At 41.3% G+C, this 22,122-nt stretch overlaps 1 protein-coding gene across 2 annotated transcripts in view; it reads left to right on the forward strand.

Annotated features, from left to right (window-relative positions):
- LOC127644874 (dipeptidyl aminopeptidase-like protein 6) overlaps positions 1–22,122 on the forward strand; it is a 144,872-nt gene that overhangs the window by 87,144 nt on the left and 35,606 nt on the right. For both annotated transcript variants that reach the window (XM_052128279.1, XM_052128280.1), the window contains exons 2-3: positions 9,408–9,522; positions 19,050–19,148. In XM_052128279.1, coding sequence (XP_051984239.1) covers positions 9,408–9,522; positions 19,050–19,148 — 214 coding nt within the window. The remainder of the gene's footprint in view (positions 1–9,407; positions 9,523–19,049; positions 19,149–22,122) is intronic.

Consider the following 22,122-nt stretch of genomic DNA (forward strand, 5'->3'; position numbering starts at 1 on the left):
TCTGTGCCTGACTGTTTGACGCTTTGTTTTCTTCACCAAACCTTGTGCTCTAGATGCGTCATTAAACTTGATGTGAACTGACCGTGGTTCCAATGCTTACCAGACAGTGGGTTACGAAATGTACGGTTCGGTTTTTTACCGAAGCTTAGTCGCAAATGGGTCTTCCAAATGGACAATGACCCCAAGAATACCTCCAAAGTGGCAAAATGGCTTAAGGACAACAAAGTCAAGGTATTGGAGTGTCCATCACAAAGACCTGACCTCAATCTGATTGTAATATTTGTGGGCAGAACTGAAAAATCATGTGTGAGCAAGGAGGCCTACAAACCTGACTCAGTTACACAAGTTCTGTCTGGAGGAATGGGACATTTGACCCAAGTTAAACAATTTAAAGGCAATGCTACCAAATACTAACAAAGTGTATGTAAACTTCTGACTCACTGGGAATGTGAAGAACGTAATAAAAGCTAAAATAAATAATTGTCTCTACTATTATTCTGACATTTCAAATTCTTAAAATAAAGCAGTGATTTTAACTAACCTAGGACAGGGAATGTTTTCTAAAATGTCAAGAATTGTGAAAAACTGTGTTTAAATGTATTTGGCTAAGCTGTATATAAACATCAGACTTCAACTTTAAATATGTAATTAATGTATATCATTATAAGATTATGTTTTTCATTTCAAATTTACTTCTGAACACTATTGGGGATCAGATTTTTTTTAAATTTTCCTTTTAAATCAGAGGGCTAAATTGGATGGGATTATACCTTGAAAGTTTGCAAAAAGGTCTAAATCCTTAATAAAGGGACATCAGGAAGCTCAATAAGAAAATTAGCTTTAGTTACAGTATTTAGCAAAGGTTAAAATAAATGAGGAAAAATATAAAATACCTCAAGCCCAGACTTTTCTATCTGGATGGGATTAGATGTCTCAGAAGACACCTAAACGGTAGCCCAAAAAAAAAAAAAAAACAGGTAATTTTTCCATAATTTATGTGCAAGAAAAGCATAGATATGTTTGATTCAGATGCGATTAAAATCACAAAGTACATCCATGAAGCACAAATTTCCCTAAACTCCTCAGGAAAAACTAGTTTCAAAAAGGAGAAAAAAGGCATAGGTTGAGATGTTGTTCAGAGGGCCAGAGATACTTAAACAATTCCATGAACCTCTTTCTTTCACTCAGATCCCAGTGGAAATCTGCTTAATACAGGCGTGCACTCCTGTTGCACCACTTAAGAAATAAATCCCTCTTGTACAAGATGAGAATGTTTTCATCTGTCTGTGTCTGAGATTTGATGGACTATTACATTGGCACTCATGGGAAAACAGAGATTTCTGTGTTTGTCAAACATACAAACAAGCTACTACAAAAGGGATTATTTTGAAAACTGTGATGTTTAAAAACCCTTGACAATTCGTTGTATGTTGCACGCATGATTAGTGTAAAGATGTTACGTAGTTCAAAATATTTGTGTTTGTTTAGATTTTTTTATTCTTATTGCATGATAACTGAGCACTGGATGGATGGATGGATGGATGGACGGACTATACTGTATATTATTAGATAAATGTATTCCTACTTTAAGCCATCTGTCGAATGAGTACCATATGCTATGCTTTACCCTTTCTTTTGTGCTAGAACAAATTTGAGTTTGGCCCTTGAAGGCCTTCATTTTGATAGTAAGAAATGAGGAGATTCAGAGATTGACAGTGGAAACAGCAGCTGATAGGGCAGAGGGTTTAAAGCTATTTTTATTCAAGCACTGAACAAATTAAAGCATCAAATTCTGTAAACTGGTGTTCATAGTCCTTCATAGAGCAAAACCGAATGTATTGATGTCAATTTATAACTATTCAGAAAAGGAAAAACATGCTTATGCCTATAGTACAACATTATATTAGGTGATTTAGATTTGATACAATGCACTTATTGCATACATACTGTATGTGTTGTAACATTGTACTTATATTTAAAGTAATATTACAAAATAGAAAAAATGTATTACATGTAATTACAGTTTATTTATTAATACACTCCAGTCTTCATTTTCACTGCAATGCAATTAATATGCAAATAAATCATATGATTGTAACGCTGTTAAGGATGGGCAAGGAGGAGGCGAGAACCGGCTTGTCAACATAAATCATAATTTAATGCAAACTGAACTCAAAAGACACAAATATTAAACAAACAAACACACACACACACGGACATGCCCGTAATTCTCTCTCTCTCTCGAACCATCGTCACCGGCCGCCTTTATCCTTTGCGCGCCTTGGGGACCGGGCACGCGATATTCCGACCCGGCCCCGACCCCGTTATCTCAGGCCGGGGTGCCACCAGCATGACGTACACCCCCCCACACCCCCCTATCCCTGGGGCGGGGTGTATCTTGCGTCACGCGTGGTCATCCCCGCCTTCCTCACCCTGGGAGGAGACAGGAGGGGAAGAAAACAACAACAAAAAAGAAAACAGGCGAGGGAAAAGGCCAACACGGTGCGACAGAGAGAGAGAGAGGAGAGAGAGAAAAAGCTCACTCACCGGTTCTCTGATGTACCGTCGCGTAGTCCTTGAACACTCCTCCACACTCAGGCGGACGACAGCCACGCCAACCGTTTCTTCCCTCCTCCCCTCGCGGACGGCAGTCTCCCTCGACCTCTCCGTGTCTCTGGGGACGGCAGGGCACTCCTCCGCCCCCGGCAGCGGCTCCCTCGCTCCAGGCGGTCGGGGTATCCAGTCCCCACTTGCCCCGCGGATGACGGCCGTTCCCCGCATCCGGGTGGTCGGGCTAATCCGTCACCCGGCAGATGGCAGCGGCGCTCCCCAGGGTGGATGTCAGTGTCGAGGACTCTGCGACAGGCATCCCTCCTCCTTCCTGGGCTTCGCACCAATGTAACACAGTTAAGGATGGGCAAGGAGGAGGCAAGAACCGGCTTGTCAATATAAATAATATTTAATGAAACTCACAACCAAAACACACAAACATAAACACACACATGACGGACATGCCCGTAATTCTCTCTCTCTCTCGAACCATCGTCACCGGCCGATTTTGTCCCTTGCGCGTCTCATCTGGCCGATTAGGGACCTTGCGCGTGATATTCCGACCCGGCCCCGCCCCCGCCCCCATCCGCTCCACAATGATATATACAGTATATATATATATATATTTGTTTATTTTATGTTGCTGCCTTGTGATAAAATGCTTAAAATGATTTTTATTTGTATTTACACTCTATACCCCATAATGACAAAACAAAAAAAAGATTTTTGCTAACATTGACATTTTTTTTATGAAATATCACATTGACATAAGTATTCAGACCCTTAGCTCAGCACTTAGTTGAAGCACCTTTGGCAGAGATTACAGCCTCAAGTTTTGTTTGGGTATGATGTAACAAGCTTTGCACACCTGGATTCAGGGACTCTGCAGATCCTCTCAAGCTCTGTCAGGTTGAATGGGGACCATCGGTGGACAACCATTTTGAGGTCTCTACAGAGATGTTCGATTGGGTTCAAGGCCAGGCTCTGGCTGGGCCACTCAATGACATTCACAGAGTTATTCCTAAGTCACTCTTGCGTTGTCTTGGCTGTGTGCTGAGGGTCATTGTCTGAGGTCTTGAGTGCTCTGGACCAGATTTCATTAAGGATATCTGTATTTTGCTGCATTCAGATTTCCTTCAACCCTGACCAGTCCCTCAGTCCCTGCCACTGAAAAACACCCCCACAGCATGATGCTGCCACCACCATGCTTCACCATTGGGATGGTATTGTGCAGGAGATGAGCGGTGCCTGGTTTTCTCCAGACATGATGCTTGGAATTGAGGCTAAACAGTTCAATCTTCATTTCATCAGACCAGAGAATCTTGTTTCTCACAGTCGGAGAGTCTTTTAGGTGCTTTTTTGCAAATTCTAAGCGGGCTTTCATGTGTCTTGCAATGAGGAAAGGCTTTTATCTGGCCACTCTGCCATAAAGCCCATATTGGTGAAGTGTTGTAGTGATGTTGTCCTTCTGCAAGTTTCTCCAATTTCCACACATGATCTCAGCAGCTCAACCAGAGTGACCATCAAGTTCTTGCTCACCTCTCTTACTAAGGCCATTCTCCCCTGATTGCTCAGTTTTGTTCCAAACCTCTTACTTTTAAGAATTATGGAGGCCATTGTGCTCTTGGGAACCTTGAAAAATTGTAGCCTTCCCCAGTTCTGTGCCTCAACACAATCCTGTATCAGGCTGTTATTTTGACCTCAAGGCTTGATTTTTGCTCTGATATGCATTTTGCATCAGGTAATATCACAGGTGTGTGATATTTCATTTTTTATTTTTTTCATTTTAATACATTTGCAAAATTATCAAAAATGTGGCTTTGCTTTGTCTTTATGGGGTATGGAGTGTAGATTGATGTGAGAAAAAAACACAATTCAAAGCATTTTAGCATAAGGCTGCACCATAAAATGTGCAAAAAAAAAAAACGAAGGGTTTCTGAATACTTTCTGAAATGTACCTCACTTGATTCATGTACATTGTGTCAAATGCAATTTCAATGAAAGTAGTTAAAAACACCTAATATAAAGTGTGACCATATATTAAATTACTGTACATCTGTAACAAAACATGGGTAATACATTTACATAAGGCTATTTTCTTGCTTTTTAACATCTAATTTGACCATTTTCAAAGCATGGAAAGAAAAGTATCAAATAGACATGGAAACATTGACTCCAATATTCTCCAGTCCAATATTCTGTTACACTGGCCATTATTTAAGCAGCTGCTGAAATTTCACAATTGACATCCTGGTACTTGATGCTTTTCTTGCATTAGTAGACGTGACTATGCTGCTACATGTCTCCTGTGTGAAGTACATACTGCTTCATTTTGTTTATCACAGGCATCATTCTTATTTCAAATGAGTTCAACGTGAAGCTGTTGCTTTAGTGCTGAGAATATTGCATTCTGAAATTAAAGATGGCTTGCCTGATTTACCTTGACATTGCATCTTTTGCTTGTTTCAGACAAACGTTTGCATATGTACAGAGAGAATACACACTACCAGAAGAGTTTTTTGGTCTATAGATTTCTTCATTTTAATACACACCATCCTTAAATGCTTTTTGAGAAACATTAATTAATACTATGATGCAGAAATTATTTTTTACCAGCTTCAGCCACATGTGCAAAGAAATTCTTAGTGAACTTCAGTTTGTGAACTGTTTCAGCACATTTCAATTTGTATAGTAGACCTGGGATATGGGGTTTGTTCAAATACATTCACAAACACTACCATAAATTATGTGGTTTGCTATACACTGGAATTGTTTTATTAATTATAACTTCAATGTAAAAGAGCTAGAATGAGCTAGAAATCCTGTATACTCGAATATTTGTAACTGAAATGATATGTAACCATTAGAGAGTGAAGGAGGCTTTTCAATGAGCAGTCTTGGGGATCATCAGTTCTTCTGTTTTATAGGGACATTTCGTCAGGCAGATATGAGACTGGCAAGGTGGTGAAACAATGCTAAGCACTCAAAACAGCTAATCATGATAAATGATTTTAGCATTTATCTTTGCTGATTTTGTCAAGAATCTGTAGGATTTAGCGGAATGGATTTGAACATGGGAAAACTTTTTCAAACGAGTCAAACGACTGATCGTACTGTTAATTTGGTGACAGTATGGTTGAAAGTTTTGCTGATGAAATCAGTCTGTGCTTACCGAAATTCAATTCACTGCCTTTCAGTGGCCAAAGCAGGAAGAATGGTTGAACAAATGGAACGTACATACAGTGTAAATTTTCCGAGTGAAATTTCCACAGAGTGGAGCCAAAAGCGAGTTGTATTTTAGTTGCAAACGATGTACACTCACCTAAAGGATTATTAGGAACACCATACTAATACTGTGTTTGACCCCCTTTCGCCTTCAGAACTGCCTTAATTCTACATGGCATTGATTCAACAAGGTGCTGAAAGCATTCTTTAGAAATGTTGGCCCATATTGATAGGATAGCATCTTGCAGTTGATGGAGATTTGTGGGATGCACATCCAGGGCACGAAGCTCCCGTTCCACCACATCCCAAAGATGCTCTATTGGGTTGAGATCTGGTGACTGTGGGGGCCATTTTAGAACAGTGAACTCATTGTCATGTTCAAGAAACCAATTTGAAATGATTCGAGCTTTGTGACATGGTGCATTATCCTGCTGGAAGTAGCCATCAGGGGATGGGTACATGGTGGCCATAAAGGGATGGACATGGTCAGAAACAATGCTCAGGTAGGCCGTGGCATTTAAACGATGCTCAATTGGCACTAAGGGGCCTAAAGTGTGCCAAGAAAACATCCCCCACACCTTTACACCACCACCACCAGCCTGCACAGTGGTAACAAGGCATGATGGATCCATGTTCTCATTCTGTTTACGCCAAATTCTGACTCTACCATCTGAATGTCTCAACAGAAATCGAGACTCATCAGACCAGGCAACTTTTTTCCAGTCTTCAACTGTCCAATTTTGGTGAGCTCTTGCAAATTGTAGCCTCTTTTTCCTATTTGTAGTGGAGATGAGTGGTACCCGGTGGGGTCTTCTGCTGTTGTAGCCCATCCGCCTCAAGGTTGTGCGTGTTGTGGCTTCACAAATGCTTTGCTGCATACCTCGGTTGTAATGAGTGGTTATTTCAGGCAAAGTTGCTCTTCTATCAGCTTGAATCAGTCGGCCCATTCTCCTCTGACCTCTAGCATCAACAAGGCATTTTCGCCCACAGGACTGCCGCATACTGGATGTTTTTCCCTTTTCACACCATTCTTTGTAAACCCTAGAAAATCCCAGTAACTGAGCAGATTGTGAAATACTCAGACCGGCCCGTCTGGCACCAACAACCATGCCATGCTCAAAATTGCTTAAATCACCTTTCTTTTCCATTCTGACATTCAGTTTGGAGTTCAGGAGATTGTCTTGACCAGGACCACACCCCTAAATGCATTGAAGCAACTGCCATGTGATTGGTTGATTAGATAATTGCATTGAGAAATTGAACAGGTGTTCCTAATAATCCTTTAGGTGAGTGTAGTACGGTCAACAGGAATGCATATTTTATTAACCACAAGCCCTAACCCCAACCCTAAACCTAACCATCAGTGAAGTAAAACTTTTATTTACAGCAAAAATGCAACTTCAAAATCATGCTCACCAATGATAATGTGAAAACGATTACTTTCCTGGTTTCCATGGGACCAGAACCATGTCCCGCAAGGTTGCTCACATGCTATCAGTAACTCTAAAAAAATTGATGCAAAAATGTCTGATTGGGGGCTAGTCAGTAATTTGGCATAATGGGGTTGATTTCAGGTGTGTGAACATTCGGAAGCAACATGTAGATTTCCTGTGTGAACATGTTGGAAAATAATATACTGTAAATTTACTTTAGAAGCAAAATTGTATACGAAGTTAAGACTTTTTCAGAAAATATATCTTGAATTGAGTTTATGTATATTTCTTACCTGGTTGTCAAATAAGCCTTTAAGATTTTAAGCTTAAAACTAACACAATTCAGTGGGGTTGATTCTTTAAAATTTATCATAAAATGCCATTTGGTTAAGATAAATTAAACTGATTCAAGATATTTTTCTCTCAAAATTAATTTAGCTTCATAAGTAAATGATGTTTAGATTTTGGAAAACAAGATAAAATATCTGATTACGACAATCATTTTTATGCAGTGTGAAAGCACAATCAAATTAGCCACAATATTTAATAAGCAAACACGCCAGCTGATCTGATTAACTTTATGGATGACAGGCATTCCAGTTGTCTGGAAATTTGCATCGCTTTCTGTGGAATTCAATGGCTGCAAATTCCATGTGGCCCTGTGTATACTTCAGGTAATGGCTGAAAGGCTGGATTTAGGCATGTCTGTATGCATTTATTAAAATGTTAAACTCATATTAGACACAGGTGTGTACTTTGTTTTTAGACAAAGCCCAATAACGAAACTACTAATGGACCATTTTAAGCCGGTTTAAGGATCTGACAACTTTTTGTTCCTTAAACATTTCCTGCTAGTTGTCGAAATCAGACTGTGCCCCAAATGGCACGAATCACCCTCGGAAAGGCACTTTGTAGGGAGAACAATAATGATAGTAATGCATTGCTTCAAACAGAATTTCGAATCAAAATGACTTAAGAAGTGAGTTTCGTATGACCCTTATTTTTGAGCCTCACACCTTTTAGCCTTTCAAAGATCTCACAGTGGATGGTAAAGTCCTCGAAGGGCAAAGGGATGATCACTTCCGAATGTAACGCACCCTCATTCAAAACAACAGTGGTATGCACTTAATTCATAGTGGATTTTAAACGAATAACGTTACTAACGCTAACATGAATATCATAAAATGTAATTTTTTAAATGTTGACAATGTTGTTCAGTGGTGAAAGCTACATAAATACAATTTCGTTGCCTCTCTCGCGTAGATGTGCTCAGTATCAACAACAAATCTGGATAAATCACTTCAGGAAAACATTTGACATTATTTAAGGAAAATATCTCAGAGTCTTATTTAAAGGATCTGTTGATAATACCGGAAGTGCTTCAGGAATAGTTGCATTTTAATTCCTTTGTTATTTGTTTACATGCTTGAAATGGTCTATACATTGTAAATTCTCCTATACTTCAGTAAAGGGGCATTTGACCTTTATTTGAACTCAGATTTAGCTTTGCATTGAGATGGTTTGTTGACTTAGCAATGGTTACTGAACACTGTGTGTATTTGCGGCTTGTTTTTCTCAGTGCAACTGCATTATTGTGATTTTTATTAGCTGTAATTTTGCAAATGCTTTTATCATGGCGATGGACTTTAATTAGGTGGTGAACAGATAGACATTTGAGCAAATCATATTTTGCGATTTATTAAGGTGAGATGAAATGTACTGCCATTTCATCTCACCTTTCACAAAATATGATTTGCTCAAATGTCTCTCTTGAGTCAAACATTAGTGGAACATGTCCAATGTTGATGTGATGAACTACACCTGTGGTCACACTGCTAGGACACCTGTGTGAACTTGAAATGAACTGCTTTTTTGGTTGAAAATAATTGAAAAACAAAAAAGACTCAGAAAAGTGAAGTTAGGTCTAGCATCAAATTGTAAGATCCCACTTGGTTTGATATTTTGCTATCCATTGCAAATGTGGCAAAAGTAAATAAAAGTTAGTAAACAAAGACTATAAAATATATTCTCTTGTTGACTTTAGAAGGTTTAATAGACTTGGTATAGACAGAAAGCCCTTCTTTATTGTTCCCATTCAACAAATGCTAATTTATAGAATTGTATTCATTATTGAATTTCTGAATATTTTCAAGCAACAGTCACTTAATGACCTTATGCTTGTGTTTGTGTTTTTGACAGGAGCTGGTGGGGAGTAGTCCTTCTCAGAGGAACTGGAAGGGAATCGCCATCGCTCTGCTAGTCATCCTGGTCATCTGCTCTCTGATCGTCACCTCCGTCATTCTGCTCACACCAAGCAAGTGTTGCTGTCTGCATACCTTTCAAATACAAGAATCAATACGACATTGCCAAAACACTATGCCGAACATTTGTATCAATTCACATGTGATCATATAGACTCACACTCTTTACCATTGTATTCTTCAAACAGACATGTTTGTATATAATATTCTTCTATCAGCATTATCGAGTCATATGGTAAAATGGCAATGAAATTAGTAGGATTAGGCCTCTGCAACAACGTGTGCAATTTAAAGTCCAAACATTATCTAAGATATGCTATCCACATTCATTTTACTCTTGTCTCATTTGTTTCTACAGTAATGTTTTCCTAACTTTTTGGAGAAACATCAGAGACAAAGTTAAATACTTAATGAAACATACTTGAGAACTCCATTATGTCTCCTAAGCCAAGTAGCTGCAGTCGATCTATTCCTCAAAATTGCAGGTTCAATTATGGTGATTTTCCTGGGTAATTGATATAGTGCGAATATAATATGACTGTACTTCTATCAAGAGGAAAGTGGGTCACTGTGTTCCCCAGAGTTCAGTTAAGTGTTTTTTTCTTTCATTTTTTTTCCAGACACGAATGATAGAATATGTATGCAGATACAGATCAATTGCTGGATAGCATAAACTGGAAGTAGCCTCAATAAGCGATCTCATTTTAAACCCAGGACTAATTTAGAGTGAGCTGTATACTTAATGGAACTTGCTGAAAAACATGTAAAAAGTTCTGGTAATGTCCACTGTTCACACTCTACATTTCACTACATTTTTCTCTTTGAATATCCTGTTCACATGAAAATACATTATGTCACATTGTGTAAGTAAAATGGTATGCGAATGCCCTTTTGTGTGAAATTTAAAGCCTGTATAGTATGCTGAATAATAAGTATGTAACAATTCAGCATTATCACATGAGCAGACAAGCAGGGTGATACAAACAGTAAAGCGTCCCAGTGCTGTTATTATAAATATAAGCACTCTTGTAGTGCCGCTTAGCCAAACAGATTTACTGAACTAACTGTTGTATAAATAGTAATGAACAAAAATAGACAAACTATCTCATATTCCTCTTCGCTATATGTGTTTTTCCATGTTTACATTTCTTGCTCTTACTCCTCCATCTCAGCCCAGTTACAAAGCATAAAACACCTTCCAAATTGATGCCTATTGGGTAGTGAGATGAACTATGTGGGAGAGCGTAGTCGTCTAATAAAAATAAATAAATAAAAAAACTCAGTCTGATTAGATCAGTGTGTGCAGATCAATAGAGCTCTAAATAGAATGAGACACACCGGGGAGACACAGTATCGCCCTCCACCTCGTGTCAGCTAGAGTAATTGGCTGTGGACTGTGCACTGCAAGGGAGTTATTTGCCGAAGGTAAATCTCATGGGACAAGAAGCCAGACAAGATGGTGGGAGCTATGCACACCATAAAAAAAACTGTTGTTATGCCCAGTTATGCCTCCTACACACTACACGACTTTTAAAGATGTTGGATTGTGGTACCGCTCATATTACACAACTGTCTGTCTTGTCATTGAAGGCGTAGAGTTTTCAAATTACACGAAGAATCGCGACAGGGGTGAGCACATTACAAAACATTTCACTATTGACGAATCCCCAACGACTCTGGCTGGACTTCAGCAGAGTACACACAAGAAGTGATACAATATATGAAAAAGTGCATGATCATATGTTATGCATTTCAGAATATGATGTGTATGTTTTTAATCACCTAAAGACATCATATATTTTATTAGTTAATACGTAACCTACCGAAAAATCGTCTAGGTTACGTATGTAACCTCCGTTCCCCGATTTAGGGAACGAGACGTTGTGTCGGAGAAGCGACACTAGGGGTCTCTCTTGAGCACCGAATATACTGCTGATCTATGAAAAAAGGCCAATGAGAAGTTGGCAGCTAGTATTTGCATACCCCGCCCTGGACATACGGGTATAAATGCGAGGAAATACTAGAGTTCATTCAGGATTTTTCTGAGGAGCCGGAAATGGTCCAGCCACAACAGTGGCTCGGCTCAGCGACGTGGCAGGGACGACACAACGTCTCGTTTCCTCCATCAGGGAATGGAGGTCACGTACGTAACCTAGACGTTCCCCGTCTTTCGCTCTCTTCGACGTTGTGTCGGCCGGGCCCTTACATGCATCAAGGGGGTCTTACCCAATTTCCTATTCTTTCAGGGGGAAAAGACTCTGCGGAGACCACACCTGCCCGGAAGGGGAGGTAAGAGTGGTGAATACGCCACATGTGTTTTTAGTCGACACGTGGAAAGTGGCGCAGTGGTAGATCCAGCCTCAAGGAGGGGGAAGTTGCTACAACACGAACTGCCTAAGGAAAACGCGGGTCCACTTTTGTAAGGGGACTGTATCGCGGAAAATACACACAGGGGAAGTCCGTGTAGGAGTCCTCACCCTGTGGAGCACCTATTCCAGTACAGGGTAGATTGGGTACCCGCAGTGGATTGGGTCTGCGAGTTCCTCCGCTGAACTGCGGATCCACGAGGGCTAGGGAGGAATCGTCCAGGGATCCATGGCGTGGGATCTCCTGGGAGAAAAAAAAACGCAAAATTTTACCTCAACCGAGGGAAAGGGCGCTATATGCAAGCGATTCATCCGGCCAGCCCATCAGCGTGTTACCGAGTTTTAATGGCTCGGACCTGAGAAAACACGGGATGATACTGACTCAACCCTGAGACTGTAAAATCTTGCAAAGGTATTGGGTGTCGCCCAACCCACTGCCCTACATATGTCTGCCAGGGAGGTTCCCCTGGCCAGTGCCCATGAGGACGCAACACTCCTTGTTGAGTGAGCTCAGACCCGAAGGGGGGGGGCATGGCCTGGGTGTGATAGGCCAATGAAATGGCGTCCACTACCTAGTGGGAAAGCCTCTGTTTGGAGACAGTGTTTCCTTTCCACTGTCCCCCAAAGCAGACAAAGAGCTGCTCAGAACATCTAAAGCTCTGCGTGCGGTCCAGGTATGTACGCAAAGCACGTACTGGACACAGCAACGAAGGGGCTGGATCTGCATCCTCCCGGGGCAGCGCTTGCAGGTTCACTACCTGGTCTCTAAAGGGCGTGGTAGGAACCTTGGGCATGTAGCTCGGTCGCGGTCTTAGGATCACGTATGTGTCTGCCGGACCGAACTCCAGGCAAGTGTCACTGACAGAGAACGCTTGCAGGTCCCCGACCCTCTTGATGGAAGCGAGCGCGATCAGCAGGGCAGTCTTAAGAGAGAGGGCCCTGAGTCCAACTGATTCTAGCAGCTCGAAGTGAGGTCTCTGGAGGCCCGCGAGGACTACCAAGAGGTCCCAGGAGAGGAACAGGTTTGGCCGGGAGGGATTTAACCTCTGGGAGCCTCTTAGGAACCTGATGATTAAGTCGTGCTTACCCAGGGACTTGCCATCTACTTGCAGGAGGGTTTCCGGGACACAGGTGGAGCGCAACAGCCCTATCCACCAGGGGAATCGTCGTGTACCCGTGATGTACTCCACAGTGACGTCAGCTCATCATGCACCTCCGGGAAAAACGGGACCGGGGGGGGTCGTGGCCGTGCCCAGACCCCAGGAACCAGTCATCCAACCGCGATGGCTGTGGGGAGGACTGAGGGTACCAGTCAAGCCCATGCTGGAGTGGCTTGCTTTCTGTTAAAAGCGAAAACCTCAACATTGCCATGGTCATGCCCTCGCAGTGAGAGCATGAACCATCCACAAACGCAGCCTTGGTGTGATCGCTGCCCAGACACACGAGACAACGCCTGTTGCCGTCTGAAGCGGAGAGCACTCTACCACATCCAAGAAATACACAGGGGCGGAAAGGCATTTTTAGAAAGACGCGTCCTGAAAAGGACGTTCAACGCCACTGTGTATTACTCTTTTAATGAAAATATACTCTTTTAGAGGAATCACTCATTTCAATAACTCTCTTAGAGTTTTTTTCTGCGCTGTCGAAGCGCCCAGGGACAAATTGCACTGCCGAGCAAAAAGGAGAAATAGCCGCTGTAATGCGCCGTCAATCCAACAGCATGCAGAGCGTCAGAGGAATACTGGAACAGGTGTGACTTTGAAGTGAACAGCATGCACAACCATCACCTCCGAAGAAATGTTCTGAATTTCCTCGTCTTTATACCCATATGTCCTGGGGCGGGGTATGTATATACTAGCTGCCTTTTTTCATAGATCAGAGGTATATTCGGTGCTCCAGAGAGACCCCTAGTGTCGCTTCTCCGACACAACGTCGAAGAGAGCGACAGACAGGGAACTACATATTTGCTTACTTTACTGTCCAAGAGAATTGGCAATTTCCCTCCAACTCTTCTCTTTCTCCACCTGGTTGTGGTACAGTTCAGAGGAATCGTCAAATCAGCGCTGGTGCTCCTGCCAATGTTCCACAAATTTTTCCTCCAATTCTTCGGTCCAATGAGACTTTCTTGATACCGCAGCCATGCTAGTTGATGTTCTGTTGCAGGTTCATCAGCACTCCTCCCACTGAAACTTCCCATGCCCTGTTTCTTACTCTCTCATTGGCTGTAGGTCAACGCTGCAGTTGCCTACGATTTGCCTATGATTTCGGGCTTTTGTCGGTGATATTCACAAAACTGTTGGCGTGTGAAAATCGGGCCTAAAATCGTGTAGTATAAACTCTGCATTAGTGGCAGAGTCATCTGCCCTCTGGGAAGTACTTTGATAACATTGAATACATTTTTGAAGCACTTGAACACCAATGTCTCCAACTCTCCAACTTGTTCAAGTAATTGCACTGTAACTGTAGTTCCAACTTTGGCCACTTGTGTGTGTGTTGGTTTCAGATAGCATAGACTGATTTTAGGGGACAAAATATTCAATTTGCAGAATTAAAAGGGAGTAGGAGGTGCATAAGAGACGGTGTAGACTTTTCTACCTTCTGTCAAACTGGCAAATGTAAGATCCCTTAGTGGCAAGATGGAGAAGCTAATTATGCTGACGGGTCAGTGACAGTTTTACGAGTGCTGCATTGAGTGTTGCTCAGATGCTTGATTAAACTAATTGATTCCCAATTCTAACACTATCATTAAGGGCTTCCAGATGGTATGCTGACTAAGGAAACCAAGAAACTGGGAAAAATAAAGCAGCAGGTTTGCCATCTGTTTATACAATATGGTGCAATCCTGACCACAGTGCAATTAAAAAGTGGCTCTACAGTGGCTCTAGTGCTTCAATAACTAGTGCCCTCAGAAACAGCAAGAGGATTGGCAAGGCCAATACACTACTTTGATGCAGCAGACTGAGATGAGTGGATAAAATTGATGGTCTTATTTATTGCACTGCACAGTACATAAACATGTTGACACTGCAATCACCAGGAAAGTATGCAGATTCTTAGATGACAAATCTCAAGACATCTCCGACTCAGTAAGAGAAATAGTGCTTGTAGGGCAGAAGAGATTGTGGAGAAAAGATTACATGCACAGAGTAGAAGGCCTTGATCATGTCTTTTGTGCCAAGGGTTTGATGGACGATTGGAATGGTCTCATCTTATGCCTACATAGGTTGCCCTGGGACTCTGGCACTTGTTCTGCTTGGTGCTTCTGCTCTGGCCTGAGCCCACAGTGTACTCCTTTAACTCCTTAACCCATTTCTTCCTGCTTATCTTCTACATGGGTGTTTTCAGCCTACTACTGTAGGCTTTATACACGGACACCTTGCATCAGAAGACTGTTTGTTAATGAAGCTTGTGTCCTTGGGGTTATGCGGCAAACTTACAGACCTATGGTGCACTTTAGGTGTCATTATTGCCTCATCTGAGTTTGCATGTGGGCTTTTGACAAGGGTTTGCAAAATTAAAAGGGTGCTATGAAAATCAATAGCTCACACCTGATAAGAATTTTAGAACTTGATTTTCCATATAGAACGTTGCTGGTGTAAAAGTACAAGTACTAAAAAATAGTTTTGAAGCACTGCTTGGATTCGGCTCACGCACAGCTTTGCCATGTGATGTAAAACAGGCGTAATAGCTGTTCAGAAATATTCTTGATTTTAATTTGTTTTTTATTGATTTTTGATTTTTATTTGATTTACTATTTTGTGTTTGAAAGACAAACTAGATTTATGCAAAAGCTGCAGCCTTATCTTCTTAAAATCATGTGACTGTTGCAAGGTTTTCACTAAATTATATTATGTGGTTTGTTTCATGTATCACAACAGTTTCATGATGAAATGTGTTTCATCATGGTACTGACAAAGTATTGCGATATCAAAAACATTTAAATGGTACGATATCATCTTGTTGCTAATTTCGGTACCATATAACAGTATGCTGTCATTAGCAAAATTATATTAGATATGACTCTTTTGAAAATAAAATAAAAAACCTCTGGGTATGGCCAAGTGTGATCATTAAACAGAAGAAGGATTTAATTTAATTAAACAGTATAGATTCACATGTGCTGAATGCTACAGAGTGAACGAGAGGTGCCGCTCTGCTCTGTCCTCTGCTTCACGCACACACACACACACACACACACACACACACACACACACACAACACAACACACACACAGGCACACAACACACTAATGGTGCTTCATTTTCATGAAGTGTGTTTAGAGTTTAAACGGCTGTTAAAACTTAAATGAACTCCTCCGGTGCAGCTAGGGGATTTCAGCTCGAGAGACATGATAGGAGTACTGTATCACAGCATTAATGGGAAGCTTAATATAACTGACCCATCAAAAACAGGAAAAACTCAAAGGTCTGTCAACAGGGTTGCCAGATGCCAGCAAGGTTTTCCAGCCCAATACCTCGTCAAAAACCGCGAGAATGCACAAAAAAACCGCCCAAATTTGTTCTGGCTTGTTTCTCGCTATGGTTTCTCGTTTAAACACATGATAATCATTAACGAGTTTTAAAATTACCCATTGGTCCGTGTACTTTGCGTCCATTCGTTTTTCCTTTTTTAACCTGTAATCAAAAATTAACGGTTGTTGTATTTTTAAAACACAAAGTTGAACACCAAAATGTGAAATTGAACTGCAAATGCTGCAGTTAAAAAAAAAAAAATAAAATAAATAAATATATATATATATATATATATATATATATATATATATATATATATATATATATATATATATATATATATAGTATAATAAATAAAATAAATATATAATAAATATTTATTTTTATAAAATAAATAAAAAATAAATCTTGACGCATTGTTTATGACTCTTTGCCCCTTTATTAAACATTTAAAATATTCACAAATTAATATGGAAAAAATTTCCATATTAATTCATTCTAAGGCCAAACCCGGAAATTATATTTTTCCCGCAGTGCTGAATGAGAAGAGCCATGTCTCTGGAACAATACAGAGAGGTGATTTAGATTTTTGTTCTGTGCATCTGGAATGCACCTGTCTCGTCTTTCAGTATATCAGATAGTTCATCAACAGCATTAATGGCAGTGTGGCACGCAATGTACGTTGCTATCCGCAGTTCTCGTCGTTTCTGGTCATTGTTGTCAGGGTTACTGGACTCACCCACTCTGCTAACTGTCTGACCGTTGGCTGGCACCTTGCCTTATGCTTCTTGGTGGCTGCATGATCTTTAAGATCTTTTAAATGAGCACGGATATCAGCGTTGCAGTATTTAAAGTGTGCCTTTCTTTCTTCTGCACCCGGTGCAATCCATGACTTTAAGTCTGGATCTCTTTCCCAGTCTTTCCTGTAACTTTTTCTATATTTTGCCCACTTTGGCATATTGTCAGTGTCAGTCAGCTAGCTAAGTTTGAAAACCCCGCGCAATCTAGTGTGTTTGAGGGGAGGGCGATGCCGGCGTGCGTGACGTGAGCTGAAGGGAGGGAGTGTCTGTTGTGAGTTTAGGGGGCACGTCAGCCAGACCTGTAGTGTGTGTGTGTGTGTGTGTGTGTGTGTGTGTGTGTGTGTGTGTGTGTGTGTGTGTGAGTGAGTGAGAGTAGGCTACTGAACAGAGAGTCGCCGAAAGAAGGATCTGAAGTACCGATGTTTCGGCTACAAAAACCCGCCAAACTGATCCGAAACCAGCCCTATTTTTATCCACCCGCCCAAACCCATTTTTGCCCGCAAAAAAGATTGCAAAACCGCCCAATTGGGCGGGAAACCGCCCAATCTGGCAACCCTGTCTGTCAAAATAAAAGTCCCACTACAAAAGCTCTATTCAACAGGAAGTGTGAAATTATTGACATAAATATATAACTAATCTATAAAAATGTAATGTTCAAAAAGTAGCAATAATACTCAAAATAACAACTGTATAATATTAAATGGTTGTATTCTTATTATTATTATCTTAGTTGGTATGTTGTTTGATTTTGTTTATACGTTGTCCTGAGTGAATTAATACATTTAGTTCACAGCAGTGGCCTTGTTCACTAATTTTTATTATGTACGTTACCTTTCCTTTTTCAAATATCTTGAGGTCGTAACAATCATCTGTAAGCAATATCACAATTTGTCTCTTGTTCTTTTAATCAAGTAATTTTATGGGTAATTTCATCAAAGATCTTAGGCTTTTTATTTGTTGATATAGTATCGATTTAGTATCGATACCAAGGTACCAGGGCTGGTGTCATACCGAAGCCAAAATGTTGGTATCGGAGCAACCCTAATGTGTGGTGCTGTATGTGTTGTGCTCCCAAAAAGGTGAGGTTTTCCAGATTAATGCTCTATGAAGTTTTCAATTAACAAAACCTACCTCTCAAACCGAAACCTTTAAAGTGAACCTAACTAATGGTGTCATAAAATGCTAATATGAGATGATAGAGCATCAACCTTGAAAAACTCATCTGTTTTTCTAGTTTTAAAGAAACAAAACCAACAACCATACCCTAAATCCTACATTTAAACCTTTAGTGTCATTGTAATTTAACCACATAAAAAAAGTCATAAAAGCAAATGTGAGATAAAAAATCTTGGTGCTTCTGTGGCACCTAACCTAACCCTAGCCTTGGTCTTCCGTGTTCAAAGTCTAACACTATGTTACTTAGCTATCATGCAAATTACATTGGAATAAGCTTGCAAATGTATTCGTTTTTGTAAAGCAAAAATTTAAATGTATCATCTATTAAAACATGCATTATAGTAAAAGTGTTATTATGTCATAAGATTTTGTGAGTAACAGAGTGAAAAATAATTTTGTTTATGAACTGTTGATCTGCTTTTTAATTGTGATTTGTATGAAAGTGAATAAAAATCGCTGTTGTTGCGCCTCTAGTGTATATTTCACAACTACATAGAGTAGAACGAGCCACATAAAATCCATTTTAATTTTAATAAATGTTTTGGAAATAGATGCAACCTCATTATTACATAACATATGACACAGGTTCCTATGACCTGAAGAGCTTGATTTGTAATGATATTGGGAAACCGGCTGGACTTTATTCTTGATCTGTTTTTAAAATGTAAAACTATTTTACACGTTCAGGCAAGGCTATGTCAAGCCAACATCAAACTTTCCTTTTCTAGTCTGCTCTTGTATTATTGTAGAAATCTTCTGTTCACAGGTGAGGATGACAGTCTGGCTTCCAAAAAGAAAGTTACCATTGAGAATCTCTTCAATGGAAAGCTCCAGGCCCACGACCCTGAGGCAACATGGCTTAGCGGTGAGTGGCATTTGAGTCTTACAACCTTTCAGCAGCTAGAGGAGTGGGTGAATGTTGTCTCTTGTTTCATCATCTCATAACAACAAAGGGAGAAATTGCATCAGAATCTGCATCTAAAGATAGCGTGCAATCCCTGCAGTACTTCAGGTAAAAATCCCCATTTAATATGGACAAGCGTAGAGATATATTCTTCCCCATTATTACACATTCTTTTGTTCCTTTATTCATTCTTGAGTTCTTTCAAGTTGGTGCAGAAGTTCTGCATTGTTATCATTCACTTAAACAAATGACTTTGGTCTTTGAGTAACTTTATTGCATTGTATTGGCTGTAAAACAAATTACTTTTTAAAAAAGAGCTATGTATTACTTTTCTTTACAAAAATAAAGAAGTATAAAGATGTTATGGATCTATCAACACCCTGGTGGAAAACCAGAAAAAGTGTGGAGGCGGTGGTGTGATCGTATACAGATTTGTGGAGAGTGAGGTCCATGAAGGCTGAATGGTTAAGGATTTACACCTATGCTAACACCTGTTTGTGTTCCCAGTGTGCTGTGACACATAGATAAAAGGGGAGGAGATGGTGGCAGAGGGAGAAAAAGCTGAGCTTCCAGCGTGTGTGTGAACCAAAGAGCGCTCTGCTGAAAAGCAAATATTGAGTGTGTAGATATACTGAAAATTATCAGAATAAAGACTGCATTTGGAATGAGACACAACATCTCCCACTTCCTCATTCCGAGAACAAAAAGGGATTTGTCACAGTGGTGCTGAAAACTAAACGTAAAAGCTCACTGTCATGGAGTCCTCGCCGCTGGCCATGATCGTCCAAACCCTCGCTGGCATCCACCAGATGCAACATCAGGCCCTCCTGGAGCTGCGGGCTGAACAAGAACAATGGTTCCAGGCCATGATGCAAGCCCAGGCAGAGGACCGACATGTTTTCCAGAGCTTACTCTAGTGCTTACTGCAGTGACCCTGACCATGCCTGTGGTGCCTCAAACCACGCTGGCAAAAATGGGACCACAGGATGACCCAAAAGCCTTTATAGAACTCATTGAACATGCCGCACAGGTGTCGGGGTGGTCCTGAGCCAAGTGGGCAGTCCGTCTGTCACCGCTGTTGTCAGGGGAGGCTCTGCTTGTGGCACACCAGCTACCTATCATGAGCCTGCTGGAGAACTGAGACCTGAAACGAACCATCCTGCAACAGGTTGGCCGTAACCTCGATCAGCACCGTTAGCGTTTCTGGGCATTGACATTTGTGAAGTCAGGCAGCTCGTTTGCCTTTGCCCCAACAGATCCATGATGGAGGTGGATGCTGGCTGATGACTGTGGCACCAATGGAGTCATCAATCTGGTGGTGCTGAAGCATTTCAGTGCCAGTGTGTCTCTGGCATCACTGGAGAAGGTTGTCCAGCTGGCGGAGGACCACTTGGCAGTGCATCCGGGAGACGGTGATTCTTTCTCTCTCTCTCTCTCTCTCTCTCTCTCTCGCTCTCTTCCCCTTCCCCATCCCATAATGTTCTATTTTCCCTAAGCCGTCTCCCTGGACCCGGGGTGTTTCTTTTGCCCCGAACCCATTTGTTTTTGTTCACCCTTCCCACCAGGTTGGTAAATCTAGGGCCACAGGTGTGGAGGTAAAGTCTGGGTTCCTTGCTGGCACTGCGAGGAACCAGGACACATTCAGGAACAATGCCCAGTGATGGATGTCACAAGCCACCCCTGATTGAGCAGGGACATACTGCATACCAGTGAGTATCTAAGGGGGTACATACCAAGCCTTGGTGGATTCAGGTTGGAATCAGACTTCAATTCACCAAAGCTTGGTTCAAGGTGAGGCTTTGGGTACAGCATGTTGGGTGAAGGTGAGTTGTGTGCATGAGGATATACATGAATGCCCTTTAGTACCTGTTACAGTTCAATTCCAGGAACAAGAAAATAGAATAGAGATGGTGGTTAGTCCCTGCCTCAACCATCCACTGATTTTCAGTATGAATTGGCCAGCATTTCACACATTATTAAGGGGAATGTGTGCAAATGGGTCCTGCGATATAGTAATTCGGTATGGGATTTGTGCTGCGCTGGCTGGGGAGACGTTGCTTGAGCTGTCAACATCAGCTTCATGTCAGGGAAACCTGGAGAAATGTAAGGGCTACGCCCCTCCAGTCATCCTAGAAAACCCCATGGGGGATTTCCCTCTGGAGCAGACAAAAGACGAGGCTCTCAGATATGCCTTTGACCAAGTGAGAGTAATTGATGGTCAAAAGCTTCAGCCCAGTGTTGCACTTTCCTATCCATACTTTTCGGTTATTAAATATAGGTTTTATAGAGGGACACAGGATTCTCAAACAAAAGCAGATACAACACAGTTGTTAATTCAGAAAAGCCGCTGGGAATTGGTTTTCCAGGCAGCTCATTATAACCCAATGGTGGGACATTTAGGACACGATAAGACACTGAACTGTCTCATTGCATGTTTTTATTGGCCGGGCATTCGCGGAGATGTATGCAGGTGGTGCGTACAAAAGAGCCATTGCACCCCCTTCCGTTGATAGAGGTTCCCTTTGACAGGATTGGTATGGACCTCGTTGGGCCATTAGAATGGACAGCACAAGGCATCGCTTTATTTTAGTCTTGGTGGATTATGCAAAATTTCAGCATGCAGTGTTGTGGAGGCTCTCTTTAAAATTATCTCCCGAGTTGGGATTCCGAAAGAGATTTTGTGTGGACTATAGAGAAGTTAACACAGTGTCTAAATGTGATGCATACCCACTGCCTCGCATTGATGAGCTGCTTGATCGGTTAGGTGTGGCTCGCTTTTTTATTCGGCTTTAATGAAGGGATATTGGCAGATCCCCTTGACTCCCATGTCCCGAGAAAAAACAGCTTTTTCCACTCCATTTGGCTTACACTAATTCGTTAACATTCTGTTCAGTTTGTTTGGGGCCCCGGCAATGTTTCAGTGACTCATGGACGA

This window comes from Xyrauchen texanus, chromosome 6 (assembly GCF_025860055.1).
Source record: "Xyrauchen texanus isolate HMW12.3.18 chromosome 6, RBS_HiC_50CHRs, whole genome shotgun sequence".
Classification (NCBI taxonomy): Eukaryota; Metazoa; Chordata; class Actinopteri; order Cypriniformes; family Catostomidae; genus Xyrauchen; species Xyrauchen texanus.